The 21,673-nt window shown below is 47.9% G+C and overlaps 3 protein-coding genes across 7 annotated transcripts; 1 reads left to right on the forward strand and 2 right to left on the reverse strand.

Moving 5' to 3' along the window:
* Positions 1-562: 562 nt before the first annotated feature.
* Positions 563-1,765, reverse strand: C25H1orf74 (chromosome 25 C1orf74 homolog). The gene has a single exon (XM_074850120.1). The coding sequence runs from the start codon at positions 1,724-1,726 to the stop codon at positions 890-892; it is 837 nt and encodes a 278-aa protein (XP_074706221.1). The 5' UTR covers positions 1,727-1,765; the 3' UTR covers positions 563-889.
* A 646-nt stretch (positions 1,766-2,411) lies between these two features.
* IRF6 (interferon regulatory factor 6) lies at positions 2,412-10,318 on the reverse strand. Of its 4 annotated transcripts, none has more exons than XM_074850061.1 (8): positions 10,309-10,318; positions 6,120-6,296; positions 5,013-5,217; positions 4,436-4,558; positions 4,186-4,332; positions 3,575-3,967; positions 3,042-3,160; positions 2,412-2,742 (listed from the first exon to the last, which is right to left on the reverse strand). In XM_074850061.1, the coding sequence occupies exons 2-8, from the start codon at positions 6,291-6,293 to the stop codon at positions 2,521-2,523; spliced, it is 1,383 nt and encodes a 460-aa protein (XP_074706162.1). In that variant the 5' UTR covers positions 6,294-6,296; positions 10,309-10,318; the 3' UTR covers positions 2,412-2,520. The 4 variants fall into 4 exon arrangements, with proteins under 4 accessions (XP_074706162.1, XP_074706160.1, XP_074706161.1 ...); XM_074850059.1 differs by lacking the exon at positions 10,309-10,318 and adding an exon at positions 10,223-10,303; XM_074850060.1 differs by lacking the exon at positions 10,309-10,318 and adding an exon at positions 9,733-9,797.
* A 3,189-nt stretch (positions 10,319-13,507) lies between these two features.
* Positions 13,508-21,093, forward strand: GUCA1B (guanylate cyclase activator 1B). Of its 2 annotated transcripts, XM_074850390.1 has the most exons (5): positions 13,508-13,606; positions 14,026-14,671; positions 16,712-16,861; positions 18,280-18,394; positions 18,981-21,093. In XM_074850390.1, the coding sequence occupies exons 2-5, from the start codon at positions 14,468-14,470 to the stop codon at positions 19,106-19,108; spliced, it is 597 nt and encodes a 198-aa protein (XP_074706491.1). In that variant the 5' UTR covers positions 13,508-13,606; positions 14,026-14,467; the 3' UTR covers positions 19,109-21,093. The 2 variants fall into 2 exon arrangements, with proteins under 2 accessions (XP_074706491.1, XP_074706492.1); XM_074850391.1 differs by lacking the exon at positions 13,508-13,606 and having other exon boundaries at positions 13,618-14,671.
* The last annotated feature ends 580 nt before the right edge of the window (positions 21,094-21,673 follow it).

A 21,673-nucleotide genomic window follows, 5' to 3' on the forward strand; every position in this document is an offset into this window, starting at 1 on the left:
GCCCACCCCCTGCTGCACTGAGGGACAAAGCCACTCCAACCACTGCTGCCTGGGTGGGAGGGACAGAGCAGCAGGATGGGGCATCCTGTGCCCTTGGGATCCAGCTCCCTGGTTTTCATGCCCGGCAGCTGAGAGGACTACAAAATCCTCTTCCTTTATTTATTGCCTCAGTAAATGGGAGGTATTCGATCCTGACCATCTCTACCGATACCTGACAAAACCAGCACAGGGTTTAGCACAGTCCCCTCATACTCCCTCCATGCACTGGCTGTCCTGAGCAACTTTCCCACCTCCAGGCCCAGTTCGGCTCACTGCTCTTCTAGCCTGTCTCATGGCCAAGCGTCCCCACAGTCACGTCGGCTTCCCTTTCACTGCCAGCACCACATTAATTCGACAGAGACAGGGGTTTTAAGCCCCTTTTGGAGCTGCACTGCGTGGGTTTTATGGAAGCTCTTGCCCTCATTCAAGCGCAGTCTCAGCTACGAGGTGGTGCATGACACCATGTTGCATGACTAGTAAATATGATATGGAGCGTACAGTACACTTCACAAATTCAAAATACTGTGGTGTTCAAATTTTTTATTAATCCTCAGCTGTTTGCAGCAAATAAATATACCCTAACTTTACAGGGCATACTCCGCAGTCTGGATGGAGGCTGCAGAGCAGCTGTGAGCACGTACATCCACACACTGGTCTTCTGGGAAGCACACAGCTTTTGATTTGCAACTGGTCTATAAGGTCCAGGGCCCGAGACGTCAAAATTCAGCATTTGTTCCTCAGGGGCCTCTTGAGAGAGCCACAATGGGCCACGCATACGGGAACCAGATCTCTCGCCTCAGTCGCTGATGCAAGTGAGAAATACGCTAAAAAGTCTGAGTTTGTTTGTGTTTTACAAGGCAACTGCTGGAAGAGACACCACCTCGCTCGAAATGCGGAGATCTACAAAGTCACTCTGAGCGCTGAAGGCCTCCTTCAGCTCATCGCACCAGGCGTCCAGCACCTCCTTCAGCTCTGCGCAGAGGCTCTCGGGGATGCTGAAGGAGTAGATCTGGACCCTGAGACCATCCCTGATCCTGGGGCAGGAGGCCTGGGCTGTGAACACCCTCAGCGGCGTCAGCGCCAGGCAGTTCTGGGCACCCTCCTCCACGGCGAAGGTGTACGCTGCCGGGTAGCCCAGCAGCACCCCGACGATGGTGCAGAGGTTCCAGCCCGCGGGGACAACCTCGCTGGAGGACACGGGGCCGGCGCTGGTGGCCTCGGCAGCCTTTAAGTGGGCCAGGAGGGCGGCAAGATGGCCCCTGATGGCTTCGGCCTCCGCTGGCCCGCAAAGGGCCGGGCAAGGCCGCCCTGCCGAGACGTCCACGAAGGGCGCGGGGTGGGCGCGCAGCACAGCCACCAGCCTCCGCCGGGCGAGTCCCGGGTGCAGCAGCAGGGCCGAGCCCTCCGCGCCCAGCACATGGAGGCGGCGGGGGGCCAGCCCGGCCTCCCTCAGCCGGGCCAGGTACCGCCGGAGCTCGGCGGGGCCCGCCGCGCCGCAGTCGTACAGCAGGGCCGGCTTCAGCCCCGCCGCCACCGCCAGCACCTCCCCGGCCAGCTGCAGGGCGCGGGCCGCCGGCAACCGCCGCCGCCCGGCCCCGGCCCCCAGCTCCTCCCGCGCCGCCGCTACCAGCTGCGGCGCCGACAGGGCGCTGCCCGCCGGAGCCTCCGCCCCGGCCGCCGGGCCCATGGCCGCGGTGCGCTGCGGGGAAGCCACGGCCGGGCCCACCGCTTCCGGGTCGGCCTCGGTGCTAGCGTGGGCGGGAGCCCGGGGCGGAGCGGCTGGGGCCCGCCCGGAAAGGCCGCTCCGCTCCGCCCCGGCCTAGGCCTGGGCCCGGGCCCCAGCGGCCTCATCGACAAGGAAGCGGCGGTTTAGGAACAGGCCACTGCCATCTCCCTCAGCCACAGCTCGGGGAAGCAGCGGGGGGGGCACAGCACAGAGCCATCTCCCAGAGCTGTAGGAGTAGCTGCTTTCAGCTTTGGGTGGCTTCTCAGAATGTGCAGAGCTGGGTTTTTAAAAATATATATGTGTGTATAGTGTGTGTGTAGACATAGCTATAAAAAAAAAAGCACACTGGAGTGTCGGCCTCTCCCAAGCAAGTAGCTACAGCCCAGTTAAAGAGAAAACTAGACAAGGTGATATTCTCCAGGCGGTTTTAATAGAGATTTTTTTTTTTTCCCCTCTAATGATCAAGTATTTATATACAATGTATCAATAGTGGATAAAAAAAAATTACAGAATTGAAAATCTGGTTTATACATATTGGTTGCTTAAGCAAACAGCCAAAAGTGGTGAAGGAGCTAGAGGCATTCCCGCAATCCCCTCCCTTTTGAACACTTCCTAACCAAAAGTACCACAGACAGATGAAACTGAATCGGATGACCAGATTTACAGATTTTATTTAGATTTAGGCAAGGCACTCGTTAAGAAATACTTTTCTGTATATACAACATAAGAAACCGTGGGGCAAAGCAAAGGGCCCGTCACTGGGCCGGGAGCGGCTGGGCCATGTGCATGGCGGGGGCCTGCATCGGCCACCCCTCCTGGTGGTTCTGCAGCAGCCGATACAGCTGCTTCAGGTGAGCCACGATGTTGTCCTTGATGTCAGGTGTAGAGATCTGGAGTCGCACGCTGCCGCTGTCAAAGGAGCGCGTGAAGTCACCAGAAAACATTTCGTAGATCATCCGGGCCACAACTGGAATGACCTGTTTAAGAAGTAGTCAGTTGTTTCAGCCTAATGGTCACAGAGTATATTCCTGTTATTTTGCAGGAATTCCCTGCCGTGGATGCCAGGGGTGGCTTCCACAATAACCTAAAACACACTCACAGGCTGATACTATTCGGCACACGTAGCGTTTGTATTTGCCGTGGCAAAACCCACCAGCCTTACTGGGGTTTCCCAGGGTCAGTAACCACAACACAGAGCAGACAGGTCTCTGGTATCCAGAGCCAACGCCGGCCCCAGCAAGGCTGGCACGTGCCACTTCAGAGCCTCAGCTCCTACCTGAACCACAATCAGCTTCCTCTCCCTGGGTTTTCCATCAGGCCATTCCTCTCCAAAACAGAAGTAGATCTCATATGGTGGCTGTTTCTCAATCTGTCCTTTCTGATGGGCAATCAGCTCTAGGAGGAAAAGCAGAATGCTGCGGGGTTGTCCTCTTTCGGTTAGAAACACTCACCACATCCCACCCTGCTGTATCATTCCAGGTCTTACCTACACACTGTCCTTTGCCAGAGCCACCTCTTACACAACTGCAGCTTGTTTCTTGCACCCAGAAGAGCTTTCTTTAAAAGCAAGGCCCTCCCATATTTTTCAGAACATTAAATGAGTGTACACTCACTTCCTTCTGACGCATACCTGCTCCACGGTCCGCTGAAGTCGGGGGAACAGTGACCTCTACCCACGCCCCACAAACGAACAAGCAAACTAACTGGTGCATCCAGGCTGAGCCCCAGTGCAGACCACCCTTTCCAATAGTGCCACCAAGTGCCCAGACCGGCATCCAAAGCTATTTTCCAGAAGCAGAAGTTACCTACCACTTAGGAACGTTTCCAGACAGAAGAGTTTGACTTTCTTTTGCCTCTCGATCAAATTTGGTGTGGTGGAGGAAGGTGCACAGGGACCAGACCAGTACACCTTGCACTGGCAGAGCCGGACAGCGTAGATGGCATGGCCACTGACCTCCAGGATCAGTCCCCTGTCCATAACATCCAGCAGCCGACTTGTGAAGATCTTCTGCCTTTCATTGGTGATTTGCTCTGTTCCTGGGAACTTTACTTGCTCCAAACTAATAGGCCCAAAGAGCTCTTCCTGGTCTGGCATAGGACCCAGCTCTCCATAGAAAAGTCTGCATCCCTGTGGGTTGCTTACAGTTGTCGTCGGTCCAGTCTCCTTTCCTCGATATTCAAACTTGATTTCTAGGTCTGTCACTGAGAGAGAACCTGTCAGTACGGCTTTTCCTGGACCTCTGCATGTACTGCATCAGCAGTAGAGACACACCACACAATCCATGCTACAGTCACAGGGATGTTTAAACTATACACAGTGCTCCATGCTAACAAGCAAACAGCCACTGGAAAAAGCCAAAACACCTTTTTTTTTTTTTTTAAAGTACAATGACAGAAGTGCTACAAATCCGTATACATACTTGGCAGAGAGCTGATCCAGAGCTCAGGGCTGCTGAAGAAGTCATGCTGCAGCGCAGTTGGGGGCATTTCCATATCTAGAGGTTCATTCTTTGGCCACACAGCTTCAGGGCTGCAGTTTTCTGCACTGGCTGGAGCCATTGGAGAATCTACAAAAAAGAAACAATTCTTCAATAAACCAAGGTTTTATTTCAAGCACACACCAATTTACAAGCAAATATGTTCACTAATACATTAGTCTATGACACCAACCATTGATATTAAGAAATGGAAATGTTTCTTGAATAGGGACATGCTGAGATTGATTCAATTCTTCCTCCTCTTCATCATCAAGATCATTATCCTTTTCATCCCATGGAGCTGAGCCAGTGGAACCTGCAAACAAGCACATTCTTGTGGGCAGCCGATCACTGTGAAACACTGCAATGCATTTCTTGAAAAAAATAATGTAATCTTCATACTGGCTCTACACAATAATGGAAATTTGTGTATTTTCCGAATACAAGTTAAAAAAAGGAAAAAATCTGATCTGTACAACATACTATTTTCAGTTCAATATATAATTCTAGAAAGCTAAGGATACAGATAAACTATCGCCAACATTGGACTGTTTAGCAGGAAACATGCAACTGTGCACAGCTTTATTAATTTTAGTACAGATACACTGTGGTTCAAAGTCCTCTTAGTTTAAGTACAGCCGGGCTTACACACGGCAGCTGCTTTCTGCTGCACACAAAGGCAGTGTGAGAGTTAACGCCGCGAAGGGAAAGGGACTCGCATTGGACAAACGCCTGCTCAGTAACCGTCCCTGTGTCAGCAAGGCCCTCACCTGGATTAATGATTGATCCCTGGGACTGCGGGATATCGCACACTTCATAAATTTTAATAGGATTCATGGGCACCTCCTTGGTGCCATCATACATCAAATTAAATTCCCGGCTTTTGTTAAGAGCGCATCGGAGCTGGGCTTTCCACTTTGCAGGGTCAGGCTCATCGACTCCTTCCTGGTACTTTCCCGTTTCCACAGCCCATGCCTGGGGACAAAGTACACTGTGCTCAGTCCAGCCCTCTCAACAGACCAGCTTTTATCAGAAATCAAACTTCCAAACAAACTCTCTGTAAAATTCTTCTCTTACAGAAGTCTTTAGTATAGCTCTTCTAGTAACAACGGAAATTCCCGCTTTAATATTTTTCCCATTAAAAGAAGGGGGAGAAAAAAAGATTTAAATCCAGATTTCCAAATACCATTAACAATTCTGAACACACATCTTCATACAAGTTAAGAAAATATAAATTGTACAGGATTGTGCACTGAGTTTTTCCAGGTCTCGGGTTCAATACTAAAAGTTGTTTTTGACAGTGAGCCATACCCCACGCAGGAGGAACGGGCTTGGTTAAAATGGAGTGGAACAGCAGCCCCAGACCTCCAGCCAGCCCTCTCCCTCTCACCCCAAAATCAGACTATCAGTCCAAGATCCCTCCAAGGCAGAGGTCAGAAATTCCTCAAAGGAGTGTGGGACCTACAATGAATCCCTTGGGATAAGAGTATTAGGGACAGCAGCGATGAGTACTGGAAGTTTATGGTGGACCTCTTAAGATTTACCTAACAGTATTTAATGGTTTGCTGCTAAGAGCAAGCCGGTTACCACATCCTAAACCAAGCAGATGAAGCAAATAGCAGTAATCTTCCAGGGTCCACGCCATCAGACATTGCCTGGCCTTTGCTGGTCGGAAGGGGTTAAAGAACTCAACACCGTTTCAGGCAGTGCCAAGCCTGGCATCCAGGTGCACAAAGTGGCTTTTCTGAGGTCAAAGAAATAGGACAAAATGTGCCTGGAAACAGCTACCGAGATGCCTGCCCAGCTCCCGGGCCAACAATTCAACCCTTTGTCTCTGTGTAAGAGCCGTGATATACCGGAGCTCTCCCCTCCCTCACCTTGAAGATGGTGTTCTCCTCCTCGTGCTGCGGGCTGTGCCGAGTTGCGTGCTTCCAGGGGATCTGAAACCGCTTGGCTTCTCGGTTTAGCCAGATAAGGCCGGGATACATACCGCTATCTACCTGGGCTACCAGCCACGGCTTCAAGCGAACTCTTCGCGGGTGTAACGCCATTGTCTACAAAAGATGGGGATAATAGTAGACCAGCTGCTAAAGGTTAGTTGAAACTCATACGCTTTGAAAAAAAAAAAAATCAGGAAAAAGGAAAAGGACCCTATGCCATGTTACTGCTATTGGTTGTTATGTTACTGCACATTGAAACCGCCAGTTCAGATTCAGCTCTTCTGACTCTTCTGCCAGCAGGAGTTACAAACGCATCAGTAAGCGGGGACCATAATTGTTACAAGATTAACAACTCCCTATTAAATATTCCCGTAAGCAGAGACAGCGCGTTACTTGTGTTAACTGAGCACACGGAGGGCGAGCCCAAATCACACCTGAGCTGTAAACGCTGCGCAGGAGGCAAAGCCACAAACAAGCCACAGCAAGAACAGGCAGTAGAATTTCAAAAGCCTCCACGTACGCCTTAGCGAGGGGGGGCCGATCTGATCAGTTCTTCAGCCGTGTCAGACTTGCATCGAGGAGGAGAAGAACTAACATGTGCCAAATCAGAGGCTTTTGCCCCAGCTGAGGTAAAGGCAGAAGCATCAGGCTGAAATGGAGGGGGCCGTTTTATCACAGAAACAGAAGTTCCTCTGCAAGTCATTCCATGACTTTTTCATGAATGCTCTGAATGCAGTACAATCATTCGCAAACATCACTGACCTATAATAACCAGGATGTTTATCCAGAAGGACATGAACTGCAAGTCTGCCTGCACTCCTGCTAAAATCAAGTGATGTTGACACAATGTTTAGGTTTTTTTAAAAAACAATGCTGTAGTTAACCGAGCAAATCTGTTGTTTAAGTAGCCTTGTGCTGCTACTACATTTGCAGCCAACAAACAATATTATTCTTGTGCAGAACAGACACAAAGCCAAACAAACAAAATTAATGACTGTCCCTCTGCAAGAAGAGGCAGCATTTGGTATCTTTAGATTTTGGGAAGGGACTTTCACACTACACATGTGCTTAGAAGGCGTATCTCTCATACTCATTTGTAAATCTTGAAACAGATGTGAGAAATTAGAAATACTCCCATTAATAAAGCAGTTACAGGATAAGTAAAACCTTTGCCATAAGCCCTGAATGGAGGCTCCTGCAGGAGTTGCAAAATGTGTCTAGTAGCAGAGATAGAGAAGATTAAAAAATCCTATCCAAGAACTAGTCTAGGAACAGGTTTTATTTGTTCAAATACCTGCAGTTCCCATTCAGATGCAAGTGTTCACACAAAATGAATCTGAACACAATGTATTTTATCTGTTAAGCAAAGAAAATGTTCAGATTCAACTGCAAATCATCTTTAAATAATAGTTTGAAAATGTGCTTCATCAAGGTCCTGGGCACGTTAGCAGGCTGCTTCCCAGGAGCTGCAAAGGATCAGACAGCAATCATCAAAATTATTTTTGTGTTTCTGAAATCCTGCTGTATTAGTTATCCATGTCAAAAATGCTATCAGAATTAAACTTTCAGTAGCATGTTTGCAAAGACACAAAGTCCAGCTTAATCCTGGACTTAGAATTGAGACCAAAACCAGGTATCGATTTCCCTTGCAAAGATAAAAAAAGTGACTTCTCACTGTAACAAAGAAATCCAAACCAAAGCTTGTTTCCACAATCTCTTTTACACTTTACAGGCAGACCCCTCTGCTTCTAATAACATACACCGTGTGTGTATACACTCATTTGCAAGACCAGGAGTAAATTCAAACCCACACAACGGGGAGAAAAATTCATATGTCCCTCAAAGAAAATAAATTTGGGCACACGGAGGGTGCGCTGGCGCTGCCGTGTGAGGTTTGAATTGTCCCTCGGATACGACAGCGCCTGTCAATACGCGACATTACAATGCTTTATGACCTTTTATCACCGATGACTTGTTGACATAATAACTGAGAGCAAATCAACTTGAATCCCATGGCTCGGCTCAGACGGTGAGTCAGCCTCTTACAACCTTCAACTTCGATCCAGTGGGGTCCACTAACGCCAGAGGCTGCTCCCACTCTGGGAGCTGCAAGGGTGAGCTGGGGGAACGTCTTCACACTATTAATGGGATTTGCCAAGGGAGGCTCGGCCCTCACGCAAGACTCCTCGGTGCACGTACCCAGGAACCCTCCAGTTTGCTTTATTCCCACTCAGATTGGCCAGTGGGTGGGGGGTAATTAGCACATCCCTGTGCTGCTAATGCAGCTCTGGTCAGTGATGTAACTATTCCCTGTACCCCAATTATTATGGAGACGTTTTTCCTTGGAGGGGAGACATTCACCCCAACAAAAACAACTCAAGCAAGCACAGGAAGAAGCCGACACCCCGCAGCCACTTCCCCAAGGGCTGCGGCTGAGCGGCCAAGGCCAGGGACAGCCCCGGTTAGCTGCGGGGACTCGCCGGGCTGCGGCGCGGTGCCAGCCGGCGGAGCGACACGCAGGAACACACCCCCCGCAGCCTGTCCCAGCCTCGCGGCACAGATGCTCCCACTCTGCACCTGCACACCCGAGCGGATCCGGTGCTCCCGCTCCACCCGTTCCTCTGAAGGAGGCGAGGGTCTTCTCTGATCCATGGTATCGTCACTGCGATACCACAGGCCTCATTCCTCGCTCGTTACCTTTGCTTGATTACATTATCCTGTATTTAGTGGATTTGTATTAATTTTTTCAAAGGCAAGCAGCCTAACCCTTAACATTCCCACAGAGAAAGTGGCTGACTCTCCATCCAAGTGCCCGACACTGAATCGCCTCCCTACGCCGGGAGCCTTCAGCTGCCACGTTTCAGAGATCGGGACATCACTTTTCTCGCAGCCCCCCTGCCCTGCACAGGGCGAGCAACACGCCTTGAGCACAACTAACTCTCACCATTCCCAGTCCCCGCGCCCCAACCTGGTCCCCTCAGCCCCCTGCCTCACCTCGACAGCCCGCGAGGTCGGAAGGGGCACGGGCTGCTACAGATAATTTGGGTTCTCGGGGTGGTAACTGCTGTGGTCCCAAACCGCTGTGGGTGAACAGGGTGGGCGGGGGGCAAATATTCCCCTTGCCCTAACTCTAGGCCTCAGTTTACGCCAACTTGAAAGACGTAGCCCAGGGCTAATACAGCCCAACCCGCGGGCGCGGATGGGGAAGGAGCTTTCAAGAGGCTTTTTCAGCGCTTTTTACCCTCCCGGCTGCCTTCAGACCCGGACGACCCCCCCCGCCCCGTCCAGCTCGATCGGGACGCTGCTGCCGGCCCCGGGCCGCGAACCCCCCCGCGGCCACCCGCGTATCCTGCGCGCAGCGCCGCGCTCTCCGGATCCCCGCGGGCTTCCTGGCTCCAACCAAACTGCGCCGCGCCCCCCCCAACACCACGGACCCCCCGGAACGGCGCTTCGCCAAGGGCGCGCCGCGGTCCCACCGGATCCACGGGCGCGGCGCGGGGCCGGTCCCGTCCCACCGGGGCCCCGCGACCCCCGCCCCTGCGCAACTTACCCCTCCGGCGGGCGGGGGGGAGCGGCTCCCCCCCGGGGGGGGCTCTCGGGCGCCCCGCGGGGCCCACGCGTGGGCGCGGCGGCGGGGCGAGGGGAGCGCGGCCGCGGAGCGCAGTCGCCGCCCGCTCCGCCCTCACCTGCCCAGGTGCGCTGGGCGCAGCCGCGCCGCCGCCCGCCCCGCTCCGCCCCCGGCCGCGGGGGAGGCTCCGCTCCGCGCCCGCGGGGCTGCGGCAGCGCCGAGTGGCCCGGCACAACCCCCCCAACACCCCCCTTCCCGGGGGGCGAGCGGAGCATCCGCGGCCCCGTCGGTTTACCGTGTCGCTTTTCTGTTTGAAACAGAATATTTAGGAGGAAAAAAAAAAAAAAAAAAACAACAAAAACACACAAACAAAAAAACCCCAAACAAAAAAAAACCAAAAAAAGCCTCCGGGTTTTCACCGTTTAAAGCGTATTTGGCCCAGCCAACCCGTAGCATGGAACAACGAAGTCACCTGTGATTATCCCAAAGCCACGGGCACACAGTTTGCTCTTGAAAAGTGTAAAAATGTTGCTCTCCTCCACCTCTCCGCTCACTCACCCACCCTGGGCTCCCCGGCCTGCCACCACCATCCCCACCAGCCTCCCGTTTCTTTGCTTTTCCTCATAGGTGGAGGACCATGACTCAGTGGTGAATCTCGGTTTCAAGAGGCCGTACAATACTTTGCTATTCAGTTTCACCCAACCAGAAAGCAGCTGCGGGAATTTCCCTTCTCCTTCCCACCATGAGCACTGTGGATAGTGCTGAATCCCGGCTTTGGAAAGGCTGATGTAGGGCCCAAGCTCAGTCCTGTGCCAAGACTTTGGAACTATGCAAAGTTTTAAAAACTTCACACACAGACAAAATGTAAATTCTGCATTTTTCTTGGAAAGTTTGCCTTGCAAGATGCTGAGTGCAAGGTAAATATTTCAGGCTTCTTTCATCACTGAAATGCAGCCCCTCAGAGGTAACGTTTGGCGGGAGTTTGTCAGCACATAACATCTTCCTGGCAATAAGCAAAAGACAGGTGACACTTGCAGGGTAGCGTTTGCTTTGTGGGATAGCACTGCAATGGTGGATTTTACATCGGTTTTGTTAGTGGTACCTGACCATTTTTGATATGCAAAACAAGGGACAGCTGCTCCTGTAATAATGCCTTCTACCACGTTATTCCCGCTGTATAAAAACCTGCGACCGTGTGGCCAATTTGTTGAGCAGCTGGGGAGAGACACAGAGAGGCTGGGCTGAACTCCCAGCCCAAGTATGAGGGATCTTTGATCTCTCCTCAGTCGGGTCGGCACAAAAGCCACTGTTCATCCTCCCTGCATTCCTTCTGTCCACATGTCCGTCCTGCCTGGCCACGGGTAAATTTAAGGATGCTTTGGGTTTGCTTTCCTTGCGGTCTGGTGCTCAGGGAGCTTTGGAAGCAGACACCACCGGTGATGCTGCCCACTCACCCGCATGCCCCAAAGCAGCCCTGGGCAGAGCTTTGCTCTTTCTAGGCCCACTCTAAGGACACTGAGATTGCCCAACCCACGAGAGTGGTCTTACGGCAGGTCAGGGGTATTTAAAATAATGGAGCAATGCAGCAAAACGACTAGGCCAGGGCTGCTCCGGCGTGGGCGAGGGATCTAGTCTTGCCTCCAGTTTCACTGAAGCTGGACCTCTCCCGCCGGGCAGCCGGGCCTGCCTGCACCCTGCTGCCTTTGTTACAGCCTCCGCTGCCTTCACCTGAGTGGTAACGCAGATGCCAAACAAATGAGTCTTCCCAGACCTCTGCAGGGTTTGGGCTGGTTTTTTTTTCCTTGAGTTTCTACCAGCCTCTGCTGAAGCATGTGGCAGCATGTTGTGTTAGTGAACTGATGGGAAATAAGCTGTCTTTTTCCATGCTCTTGGCTGGGAAACTCTGCAGCTTTTAAACTGTATAGGTGATAATAGGGGATAATTCCTTAGGCAGGACACGTAATCAGATGTTACATGTTTGCAGCTAATCACCCAAAGCATTCACTCTGACATAATATATAAAGCATTGATCCCAACCCTTCGGGCAGCCCAATAGTACCAACCTCTTTCTTGTACTGTTTTCTAGAAATCATTCTTTTTATTTTTAGTTCTCCTTGCTTATACTTACCTCTACCTGCATCTTATTTCTCAAATCAAATGAAAAAAATCCTTTGGCTGATAAACTGTACTTCATAAAGTGACATTCTGCTGGCTGAGAGACAGCAGCTCCTTCAGGACAGTCTGCAGAGCGCACACTTTGGTCAATGAGAGTGTATGCAGAGGAATTTTCATACCAGGAGCTATAGGATTTACTTTATTTCAGTGCCAAATTAACATCAGTACTTTTATCAACACGATTGTATGTCATGATACCTGCAATAGCACCAGCTAGGCTTTGTAACCCAGGTCTCTTGCAGTCCTTTGTTCCTAGCTGGAAAAGACTGTAGTCATCAAAACAAAGGGGAACCATCTTCTCTCCTGGGAACAGATCACTAAGTTCCCATAAGGCAAAACAAAATTATGCAATGAGGCAAGACAACATCCTGGGCATGTGGAGTCTTGCCGGGTGCTCTCAGCACTCACATTCCAGCGTGCAGCCTCGGTGCAGGAGCGCAGCACAAAATGGTGGAAAGGCTTCACCCCAGCGCCTGCAAAACTCCCCAGCTGTGCTGCAGGAAAACATGCGATGAGCTCCCCCCCAGCAGCACCTCTACTTCCCAAAAGCTGTTTGTGACCCAGAGAGAACCCATGCCCTCACCAGATATTAGGCAAGATGATTCAAGAAATATCATTGAGGGAAGCAAGCTGCTTCTTTACATGGTATGTGTAACTGAGCATGGGGAAATGGAGAATGCAACAGAACTATTTTATAAATACCACAGTGATTGTGGCTGCCAAAGGCTTTTCTAGTAGGCCTAGCTAAGAGACAAACACTGGGGAATAAATCCAGGATAACTTTTTTTGATGAGCCAGACCTCAAGCTGCTCCGCTGCAGACAAGTGATCTTCAAGTCAGGGGCTGAAGCATTTACAAAAGGAAGGACTGAGTTTATTCATTGTGGTGCATTCTTATAGGCACAGACAAATAGGATTCCTCAATGTTATTAAATGAAAATATACCTTTTTGTTGAAAGATAGAAGTCTTAAGCTTTCCAGCAACTCCTCTGGTCCTTCCCATCCACCTCCATACTTCTGTTGGAAAACCTATGACCTTTTCTTAATTGAGACTCTTAAGTGAAATCCTGCATTACCTGGGCATCCTTGTGCACAGAAGTGCAAAGTTATACCATACTCCTGAAAATCTGTGTATGTATACACACACTACCACTGGTGGGTTACTTACAGGTATGAGTAGATTCAGAACAAACCCTGTTCTTACAATACAGTATGAGCTACTGTACTGTTCAACACTATCAAGTTTTAGACTGATTCTTAAGTAGTATTTTTCCCTGTGTGAAACTCTTCTTTCCAAACAAATGAAAATAAATGCACCAAAAAAATTAACAGCTTAAATCCTTCTAGGCCTTAGCATTATTATAATAGAGACTATTGTTTCCTATTAATGCTGCTCCAATCCTCTTAAAAGAAGAATCCTATCTAGATGTTAGGCTGGCTCAGACACATTTATAGCTACAGGTCATTTCTTTCCAGCTGACACAGATAATGGCTGGGTTCAGAACACCTGGTATGATATGGATAAAAGCTGGTGGCGCCAGTGAGAAAATGGCAGAACAGTCGGTTGTCTGTAGAGAGGAGGGCTTCATCTGTGGTGAGCAGCTGTGCAGCAGAAGGCAGCTGGGGTAGAGCTGTAGGTTGTGTCTGTAATAAAAGTGGTAAGCAGTGTTCAGTGGTAAAGGGTAAGTAAAAGGAATAGCTCAACAGATAAAAGCATGGAAGGGGGAAATAAGAAGAGCTCAATGCTTTAAAAATAGGGAAGTAAAAGATTCTTGCTATTTTTAACTGATGTTTTTAAGAATGAATTGTAAAAATGAGAGAAATATGTATATTTGCATCTGTATGTATCTGCTAGTTCTCTCAATCATTTTGTATAGAGTAAAGCCTGTAGTAGGTATTCAACTAACTTTATACATTAGCAGGTCTTTTCATGTGAGTGGTGTTAGCTGTATGTGCTTATTTTTTTAGGATTTGCTCTGTGTAATTGTTGTTAATTACTATCCCCTATTTCCCTGAAACATCCCCCACAAGCAGGTAATACATGCCAGTATTGAAAAACTAATGCTAGGGAAGTTCACTTACAATCCTTTTTTGTTTCTAGAACAACTCCAGTAAAGTGAGTGGAGCTTTATCTAAAGGGAACCTTGGCTCCCAAATTCTTTGATGTGAAGGTATTAAAGTGCAGAAAGACCCTGAGCCTCTGGAGTCTGCTCCTAAATAGGGCACAGCTCAGAACATCTGAAGGTCTCTGTGACTCATAGGTGGGAATCTCCTAATGGTCTTAGTTATTTTTGTACGTGCCTGATACCACACGTTATACTGCCCTAAAGCAGAGAAGCAACTCCACAATCACCAAGTGAGCGCACAAAAAGAAGGTGAAATAACAAGACACAATTTTAACATCAAATAAAGGTACAAGACAGCGAGAAGAAAAAGAACAAAGGAAAATCAACTGAAGGTGATAAAACAACAATACAAGCAAAGGACTTGGGCAGGGTTTTCCTTTTGTTCCTTCTTTTTTAAATCTTGCTTTACGGACCAAAATGGGACAGCAGTTTGCCAATGCTGAAGGGGAGCAAGGAGAGATTGATGTTGCAGAATTGCAGGAATGGTATAAGAAATTTGTGGTTGAATGTCCCAGTGGGACCCTCTTCATGCACGAATTCAAGCAGTTCTTTGGTGTCCAGGATAACCGCGAAGCAGCAGAGTATATTGAAAACATGTTCAGAGCTTTTGATAAGAATGGGGTAAGTGGTGAGGAGTTTTTACAATTACTTGTCTAATAATTTGTGCGTCTGTATTCTGTAGTTTGGAGGTGTTTTGGTGCAGTTCCCACCCTTGTTACCATGTTTCATGAGACTAAGGTAAGGGTGGTGGACTTGCTAGGGCAGGAGAAGCCGCACATGCGGCACTACTCTGTATGGGCTGATATGGATATATCTTCTCATAACTCTGCATACAAATTAAGGACAGAATGTCCCTTTAATGGACTAAAGATGGATTAAAAGGTTGAAATTTAGGCAGTCACATTTTGAGACAGTATTGTTGAAAGATCCTCAAATAGCCAAACTTGCTACATGGAAAAAAAAATATTTATCTGTTATGGTAGAGGGGGATTTACAGCAGAGGAAAGTCCTACTCAGGCTTGCTATATGTGGGAGGAAGTGTGTATATATACAGTATGAACAGGTGGCATGTAACAAAATATTGATTTTAGCTGCTCAAAAGTGAAGGAATGCTGAACAATTCAGACATTCTGGTTTTGATTCCCATTGCTGTATTTGTCATCAGACACCTGGGAAAAGTGGGCTTTCTGGTTTAGTAGCAGTTCATGCATACCCATGTTCTGCTGCAAAAGATAGCCTAATACTAGCCTGCGATGTTTGAGATGCCTTTCTCATCTTGAAATGGGTAAGCAATACTTGCCAAATGGTTCAACTTTTTTCCCCAAAGCTCTTGATCATATTCAAAGTATGGGGTTGTTTGTTGCTGTGTATCAATATAGGAAAAGGGGAGACAAGTCTGTCATCTCTCAGAAATATCAATTTCCCTTAAGCTTCCTTTGAAACCAGTAGCAAAGCCACATTGAGGTGACAACAAAAGTCAGTTTGTGAGAAAGGATGAAAAAAGCTATGGAAGGTGTGGTCAAGTCAGATTTGTCTCAGAATTTGAAGTTGGCAAAACCCAAATTCCTGCAAAAAACTGAAGGGCCAGGTCCAAATTCTGCTATGAAAGCTGTGCAGAAAGCGTTGCAGAGCAAATGGTGTGCATAAAAGGTGAAGTCCAATTCTTAGTTTATAGGATTTTTCCAAACAAGACTGAAAATCTGTTTTTAAGAGATGCTGGTACTTGCATATATTAAGAACACTAAACTAGGCCTGGGTTCATGTTTTTGCTTAAACGTGCTGATGGTGTATATAATCAGTTGAGCAGGGCCTAACAATCTAAAGGATTATTAATAATACAGTAATACAATAAAAACAATTCCTCAATGTCTTTATGTGTGCTGGTGTTCCAAGTCCAGCAGTAGCAGATTTTTCTCACAGTACTGCTGAGCGTTTGGGTGCCCGCAGCAGAGCGTCCCGGGGAGGAGATGTGCAGCCCAGACCTTCCTGGGGGTTTGCTATCTGGGTCGGGAGGGCTGCGAGGTGACGTGGGCCCCGGCTTAGCCTTGGGATGGTGTTGACCTGGTGAGGGCCATCTGCTGGAGGCTGCCCAGGGAGCCCTGCATCCCTTGGCTGCCCAAAGCCTTTAGGAGGATGAACACCTGATGTAAATCCTTTATTGTGGGTGTTCTTGCTGCTGCCTCCTCAGTGGTGCCATTTTCTTTGTCATAGCCCTCAGATGAATCAAGATCAAACAAGGGGGAAGGATGGAAGGAAGGGGTAACAGTCGGGTGCTGGTCTCAGTGGTGAGGCAGCTGAGGTCACTGAGAATGGCAATCCTTTCCCAAAAAGACAGTATCTCCTGCACTGATCCTCATCTGCCTCCTCACCCTCCATGTAATCTGTGTTGTCTTGAAATATCTGGATTTCTCCTTTCTGGAGTCCTGGCTGTGTCCCCCACTTATTGCTTTGCTCTGAACTGTCACACCCCCCATTGAACTCACCCTCGGTGCAGAGGGGTATGGCTGTGCTTACTGGTGGTCTTGAACTGCCATGAATCTTCTGTGAAGTGGCAAATAAATAGCTGTTCCATGGATTATCTTTCTGGCAGTTTTTATTCAGGTCTTCTATCAGCTATACCCAGTGAAGTGTCATTCAGCTGCTGCTTTTCTGTTTCTACAGGATAATACCATTGATTTTCTGGAATATGTAGCTGCCTTGAATCTTGTTTTACGAGGAAAACTGGAACACAAGCTGAGGTGGACATTCAAAGTATATGACAGGGATGGGAATGGCTGCATAGATAAACCTGAGCTGCTGGAAATTGTTGAGGTAAGTAGGCATTGCCTAATCACTTATTTGAGCAATCACCATTCTTTGGCAATGTAATGATGTATATGGGTTTTGTGATAATTGGGTTTCAAGGCAGCTGCAGATAGTGATGAAGGGAAGATGCCTGACCTTGGTGAAGGGGTTATGTGCTCAGTGGTTTGGAGCCTGATGGGTGGCTGAGGGATCAGTTATACCCACTGTGGGCAGCCTGGCCCCTGCTGCTGCTGAAGCTGTCCAGAACTGCTGCATCTGGGTGCTGTTGTGGAATTCCTGTGTCTCTGCTCTGCCTTTCCTTTCAACCTTTTTACACCAAGATTCATTGCACTGGCCAGTGGCAGAGGGTTTCACCCCATGCCCCTTAGAGGAGCCAAGTTTACTGCCTGAGCAGTTGGTGAGAATACACTGGGAGGCACAAATTAGTACAGAAATCCCTTTTGTAATGATTCTTTTCTGCGTTTCTGTTCTATTCTGCACTTAGCTTTAACCAGTGACTGTATGAAGGTGTGAGGGGAGGCCTGGGGCTTAGACAGTCAGACACAGGGTACCTGGGTTCATTCTTTAGGTAAATATCTCGGTGACTGTGCTGTGTCACCCCTGCACCACAGGCGCTGCTACCCTTGCACAGCAGTACTGGTGGGGCTTAATGGTTATCAAGCATTCCAGGATTGTAGCTGAAATGAAATGTTAAGAATCAGAAACTGAATCTGCAAAAGCAGGTGCTTTTGGCTGGATGGTGTGACCAGCTTTACCTGCAGCACCAATGGCAGGTGTGGGAGCATCTGGGAGCTTGTCTGGGACAGGTTCAATTATAGTTTTGAGGTCAGCCAGGAACTGGCCAGAGCTACGTTAGGTCCTTGCTAATCCCCTCTCTGGGAAGACTGCAGACAAAAGCCTTCAGCCTAAGGAATAAAGTTAATAATGAACAGGTGGTTGTCATGGGAGGAATAGATAAAATCTGCCCCTTTCCAGTGACAAAGTGGAACAGAAACTATGGGTCAAAATATGTGCCAGTACAGGTTTGATCTTGCAGCTTGGGCACAATTTCCCTGGGAGAGAGCTGGGTAAGTCCAGATGTGCCTGCCCTCAGATGTTAGAAAAAAAATATACTCAAAAGTCAGATGACTTTCCCATCTGTGAAACTCTTGCCTTGTTCTTTGCAAAGGAACCCTGAGGTCTGACCACTATGTGTAAGGAAAATAGGAGGGCAGCAGCTTCAAAGAGCAAATGAAGTAATCTGCAGTGTGTGTGAGCGTAAGGTCGGAGGTTTCATTAAAGGTCTGAGGCTGTTGAGTGGCAGATCTTTCTAGAAAGGTTAAAACTGCAGCCTTTGTAAAAGACCTTTACACTGTTGGGAAGATAATGGAGTTCACTGGCTTTCATTTTCCAGTCCTTCTCTTAATCTCTGAACTTCTTTTCAGTCTATCTACAAGCTGAAGAAAGTGTGTCGGTCGGGGGTGGAGGAGAGGACCCCACTGCTCACACCAGAGGAGGTTGTGGACAGGATATTTCAGTTAGTGGATGAGAATGGGGATGGTGAGTGACTGATGGCTCAGATTGTGTTCATGTGTAATGGGAAGTTATCTGTGCTGGGCAGGCTAGCTTTAATTACATCTATCAAGAAATCACTTAGGACTATTATGTTACTCATATAAGATGTGTTGGGTTTGGTTCTGGTCTGTTTGTCAGAATCAAGAGTCACTTGGTGCAGCAGGATGAAATCATTTCCATTGTTGTTTTAATGTAAAATAAGGGGTCACTATTCTGTCTGGATTTTGATGCCGCACAGATCTTGTCCTCTGAAAGCCCCAGTAGCCAGAGTGCATGTCCCAGCCCCAGCACAAACAGCCTGGGTAACGACTGGCTCCTGTCAAACTGGAGCTTGCAGGATCAGGCTTGCCATCCTCCCGGAGGAGCCTGTGTGAGCTGCAGCAGCGTTACAGCGGGGTGGTTTGGCTTTCAGCTAGCTGGCCTAAAGTGCGTGGGGAAATGAAGTATTGCTTTTGTCTTATTAGCATATTTTCTGAAACATAGATGGTTTTTACTTCCTGCCGTCCTCTGCTTGTCTTATCTGTCATGTTCTGTCTCCCCATCTTGTGTCCTCCTCTCTTTTCATACACAGGGCAGTTATCTCTTGATGAGTTCATTGATGGGGCCAGGAAGGACAAGTGGGTGATGAAGATGTTGCAAATGGATGTGAACCCTGGGGGATGGATTTCGGAGCAGAGGAGAAAGAGTGCTTTGTTTTGAGAAAATTCCGTTTTGATACAGCTGAAAATGTGATGCTGACTACAACTGTGGCTCTTCCTCTAGGGTGGTAGTGGCTTTCCTTTTTAATAAAATCTCAGCATCCAGATGAAAACTTCAGTGGTTTAAGAAGCCATATCTCAATCTAAAACCCATGTGCTGCATACAGCTGGTACCCAGAGACTCTTTTTGGCCCATGAATAAGTCTTTCTGTGTACACAATACAGTGTTTGCCAGCTCTGGTTTTTGGTTACACCCCAAGGAACAAACTTTTTGTGGCTTCCTGAAGTGGATCCTGGGCAGGGTTTTATTCTGGTGACAGATGGGACGGGGAAGTGAGAAACTGTGACAGTGGTACTGTCTCCAGTGCAGACTAGTGTTTGCATCATTCATGTGTGCAGAGATACAAACACATCAAACCAAGAGTGGTAACAAAAGAGGTGCTCTGGCAGGCTTCATACATCCAGGATGTCTGTATGCTACTGCTAATGTAAAATTATTGAATGCTAACACATTGCTATCAAAAATGAGAATTGGATCATAAGCGGTAGCCAAGGCAGTACACAGAGCTGAGGAGAAGATAATGTGTGGGCTGGACAGGTGGAGCAGTGACTCCTTGCATCTCCCTTCCGTGGACCAGTCTGCTCCTTCTACCTGTTCAGAGACCTGTGTCTCCGTGGGGCTGGAAAGATGCTATTTCCAAACACTGAAATTGTTTGGAAACAGCCATAACAATTGTACCAGACTTGTACTGGGACAGACTTGCACAAGTGTGATTCTGCTCCTTTTCAGCCACTGTTTCTTCCTGAGTTGTCACTCCAGAACAGCTTTTCCTGCCCCATGAAGACTGAATGGGTCAGGGAGCTCCAGGGCTTTCACTGCACTGAGAGAAGTTTTGTGTGGAAGGAGAAATAAGGGAAGAGCAGAGTTTTGCTTGGCAGTGTCTCTGCAACGAGGGGATTAGCGCTGCTTTATTGGCAGGACCACAGAATGGAACAAGTGACAGAAAATCCAAGTGAGTTACTGAAGTAGTACAGTGGTTTTACACTGGACTTAATTTAGTCACAGACTAGATATAAAATTTGCACAGGTTGTACACAGAGCTCTTCTATTCTAACCCATATTCCTACATGTATACATGTATGTGGAAAAGGAATTTGGGATGAACCAATATTTTGGTTCACCTTTATTGGTTTATTTGTGAGAAATTTCCCCAGGAAAGTAACATGAGTTTGGTTTATTTTAATTTCCCATGGGATCAGTGGGCTAGGTCAAACCCATTAAAAGATTTGCAATCCCATTTTTGTGGCCTTCAATTATGACTAGTATCTTTCATTAATTGACTAGTTTGCTAGTTTGTGGTCTTGTCAGTTTAACCCATGTTTAAATTCAGAAACATGAGGAGACTATTCAGGATAAGACAATCAGTGCTAGAGTTCAAATGCACATACATTTCCACTTCTAAATAGCCTTTCTAAGCTCTCTGTAAATACACATGAACTTGTAGTGTGCTTACTTAGAGCTGATTAGACTTGTAGTTTATGCTGCTGGAAGGCAGCTGGTTAAAGCTCATTCAAGCTGATAGTTTATCAGCCAAAGATCTGACAGAGGAACCTTACTTCTGACTTGAGGGCCTGGAAGAAAAGATTCATTTTACTGATTTTTTTTTTTTTCCAATTTGTGGACAAATGCTTTCATGGGAGGATACAAATCTCTAACTCCTTAACTTTCAGCATCTCAACCAACATAATACACTCTGCTTCTTGAACAATTTAAGTGGATGTTGCATACTGCAGGTTTACTTAAATGCTTTAAATTCTCTTATTCTGTTCACCTGGTCAGCTCAGGCACCAGAGGAGCTGCTGGGTGTCCCCTGCACCAGCAGTCCTCTGCTGGGGTGGTAGAGGGCATCCTAACACTGAGCACTTGTACAGCTGTTGGTAGAAATTTTGTAACATGACTTTAATAAAGAATTTATTACAATTCTACCTGTTTTGTAGTATTTATTTTTCACTCAGAATGAAGGTGAAGGCCTGTGTAGGCACCTGAGGATCTGACCATAACTCTTTAAGACTGACATGACAAATTTAAGGGAAGGATTAAGTGTAACAGCTAACCTGGGTGAGACAAATATAAGGCAGAGATGGTGATGCTATTGCAGATGCAGAGTAGGGAAGGAGTATCTTCTGTTCAGTGTCTATGTAATGACAGTGAAAAGTGTGAGAGTATCATTTAAAAAAAAAAAATTCTCAATGGTATTAGAAATAGGTGCTTACAATAAAGTGAGCTGGCAGTGCTGCAATTGGATGGCCCCTGTTTTAATCCTGCCAGGACTGAAACAGGAACCTTGAAGAATTTAGGGCTCAAAGTGTTGGACTCAGCCGTGGATGGTTCCACCTCCTCAGGCCTGGGCAGATCTAAGATGTAGCGGTGGACGTGGTGGGTAATGCTTGTGTTAGTGCTGGCATAACCCAGTGGAAATGCTCCTCTTATCACTTGTGTAATCTTTTGTCAAGAAATTGCCAGGTGCTTTAGTCGTAGCCCTATTTTAAAATCCATAGGTATAAA

The sequence above is a fragment of the Strix aluco genome, chromosome 25, assembly GCF_031877795.1.
Source record: "Strix aluco isolate bStrAlu1 chromosome 25, bStrAlu1.hap1, whole genome shotgun sequence".
Lineage (NCBI taxonomy): Eukaryota > Metazoa > Chordata > Aves > Strigiformes > Strigidae > Strix > Strix aluco.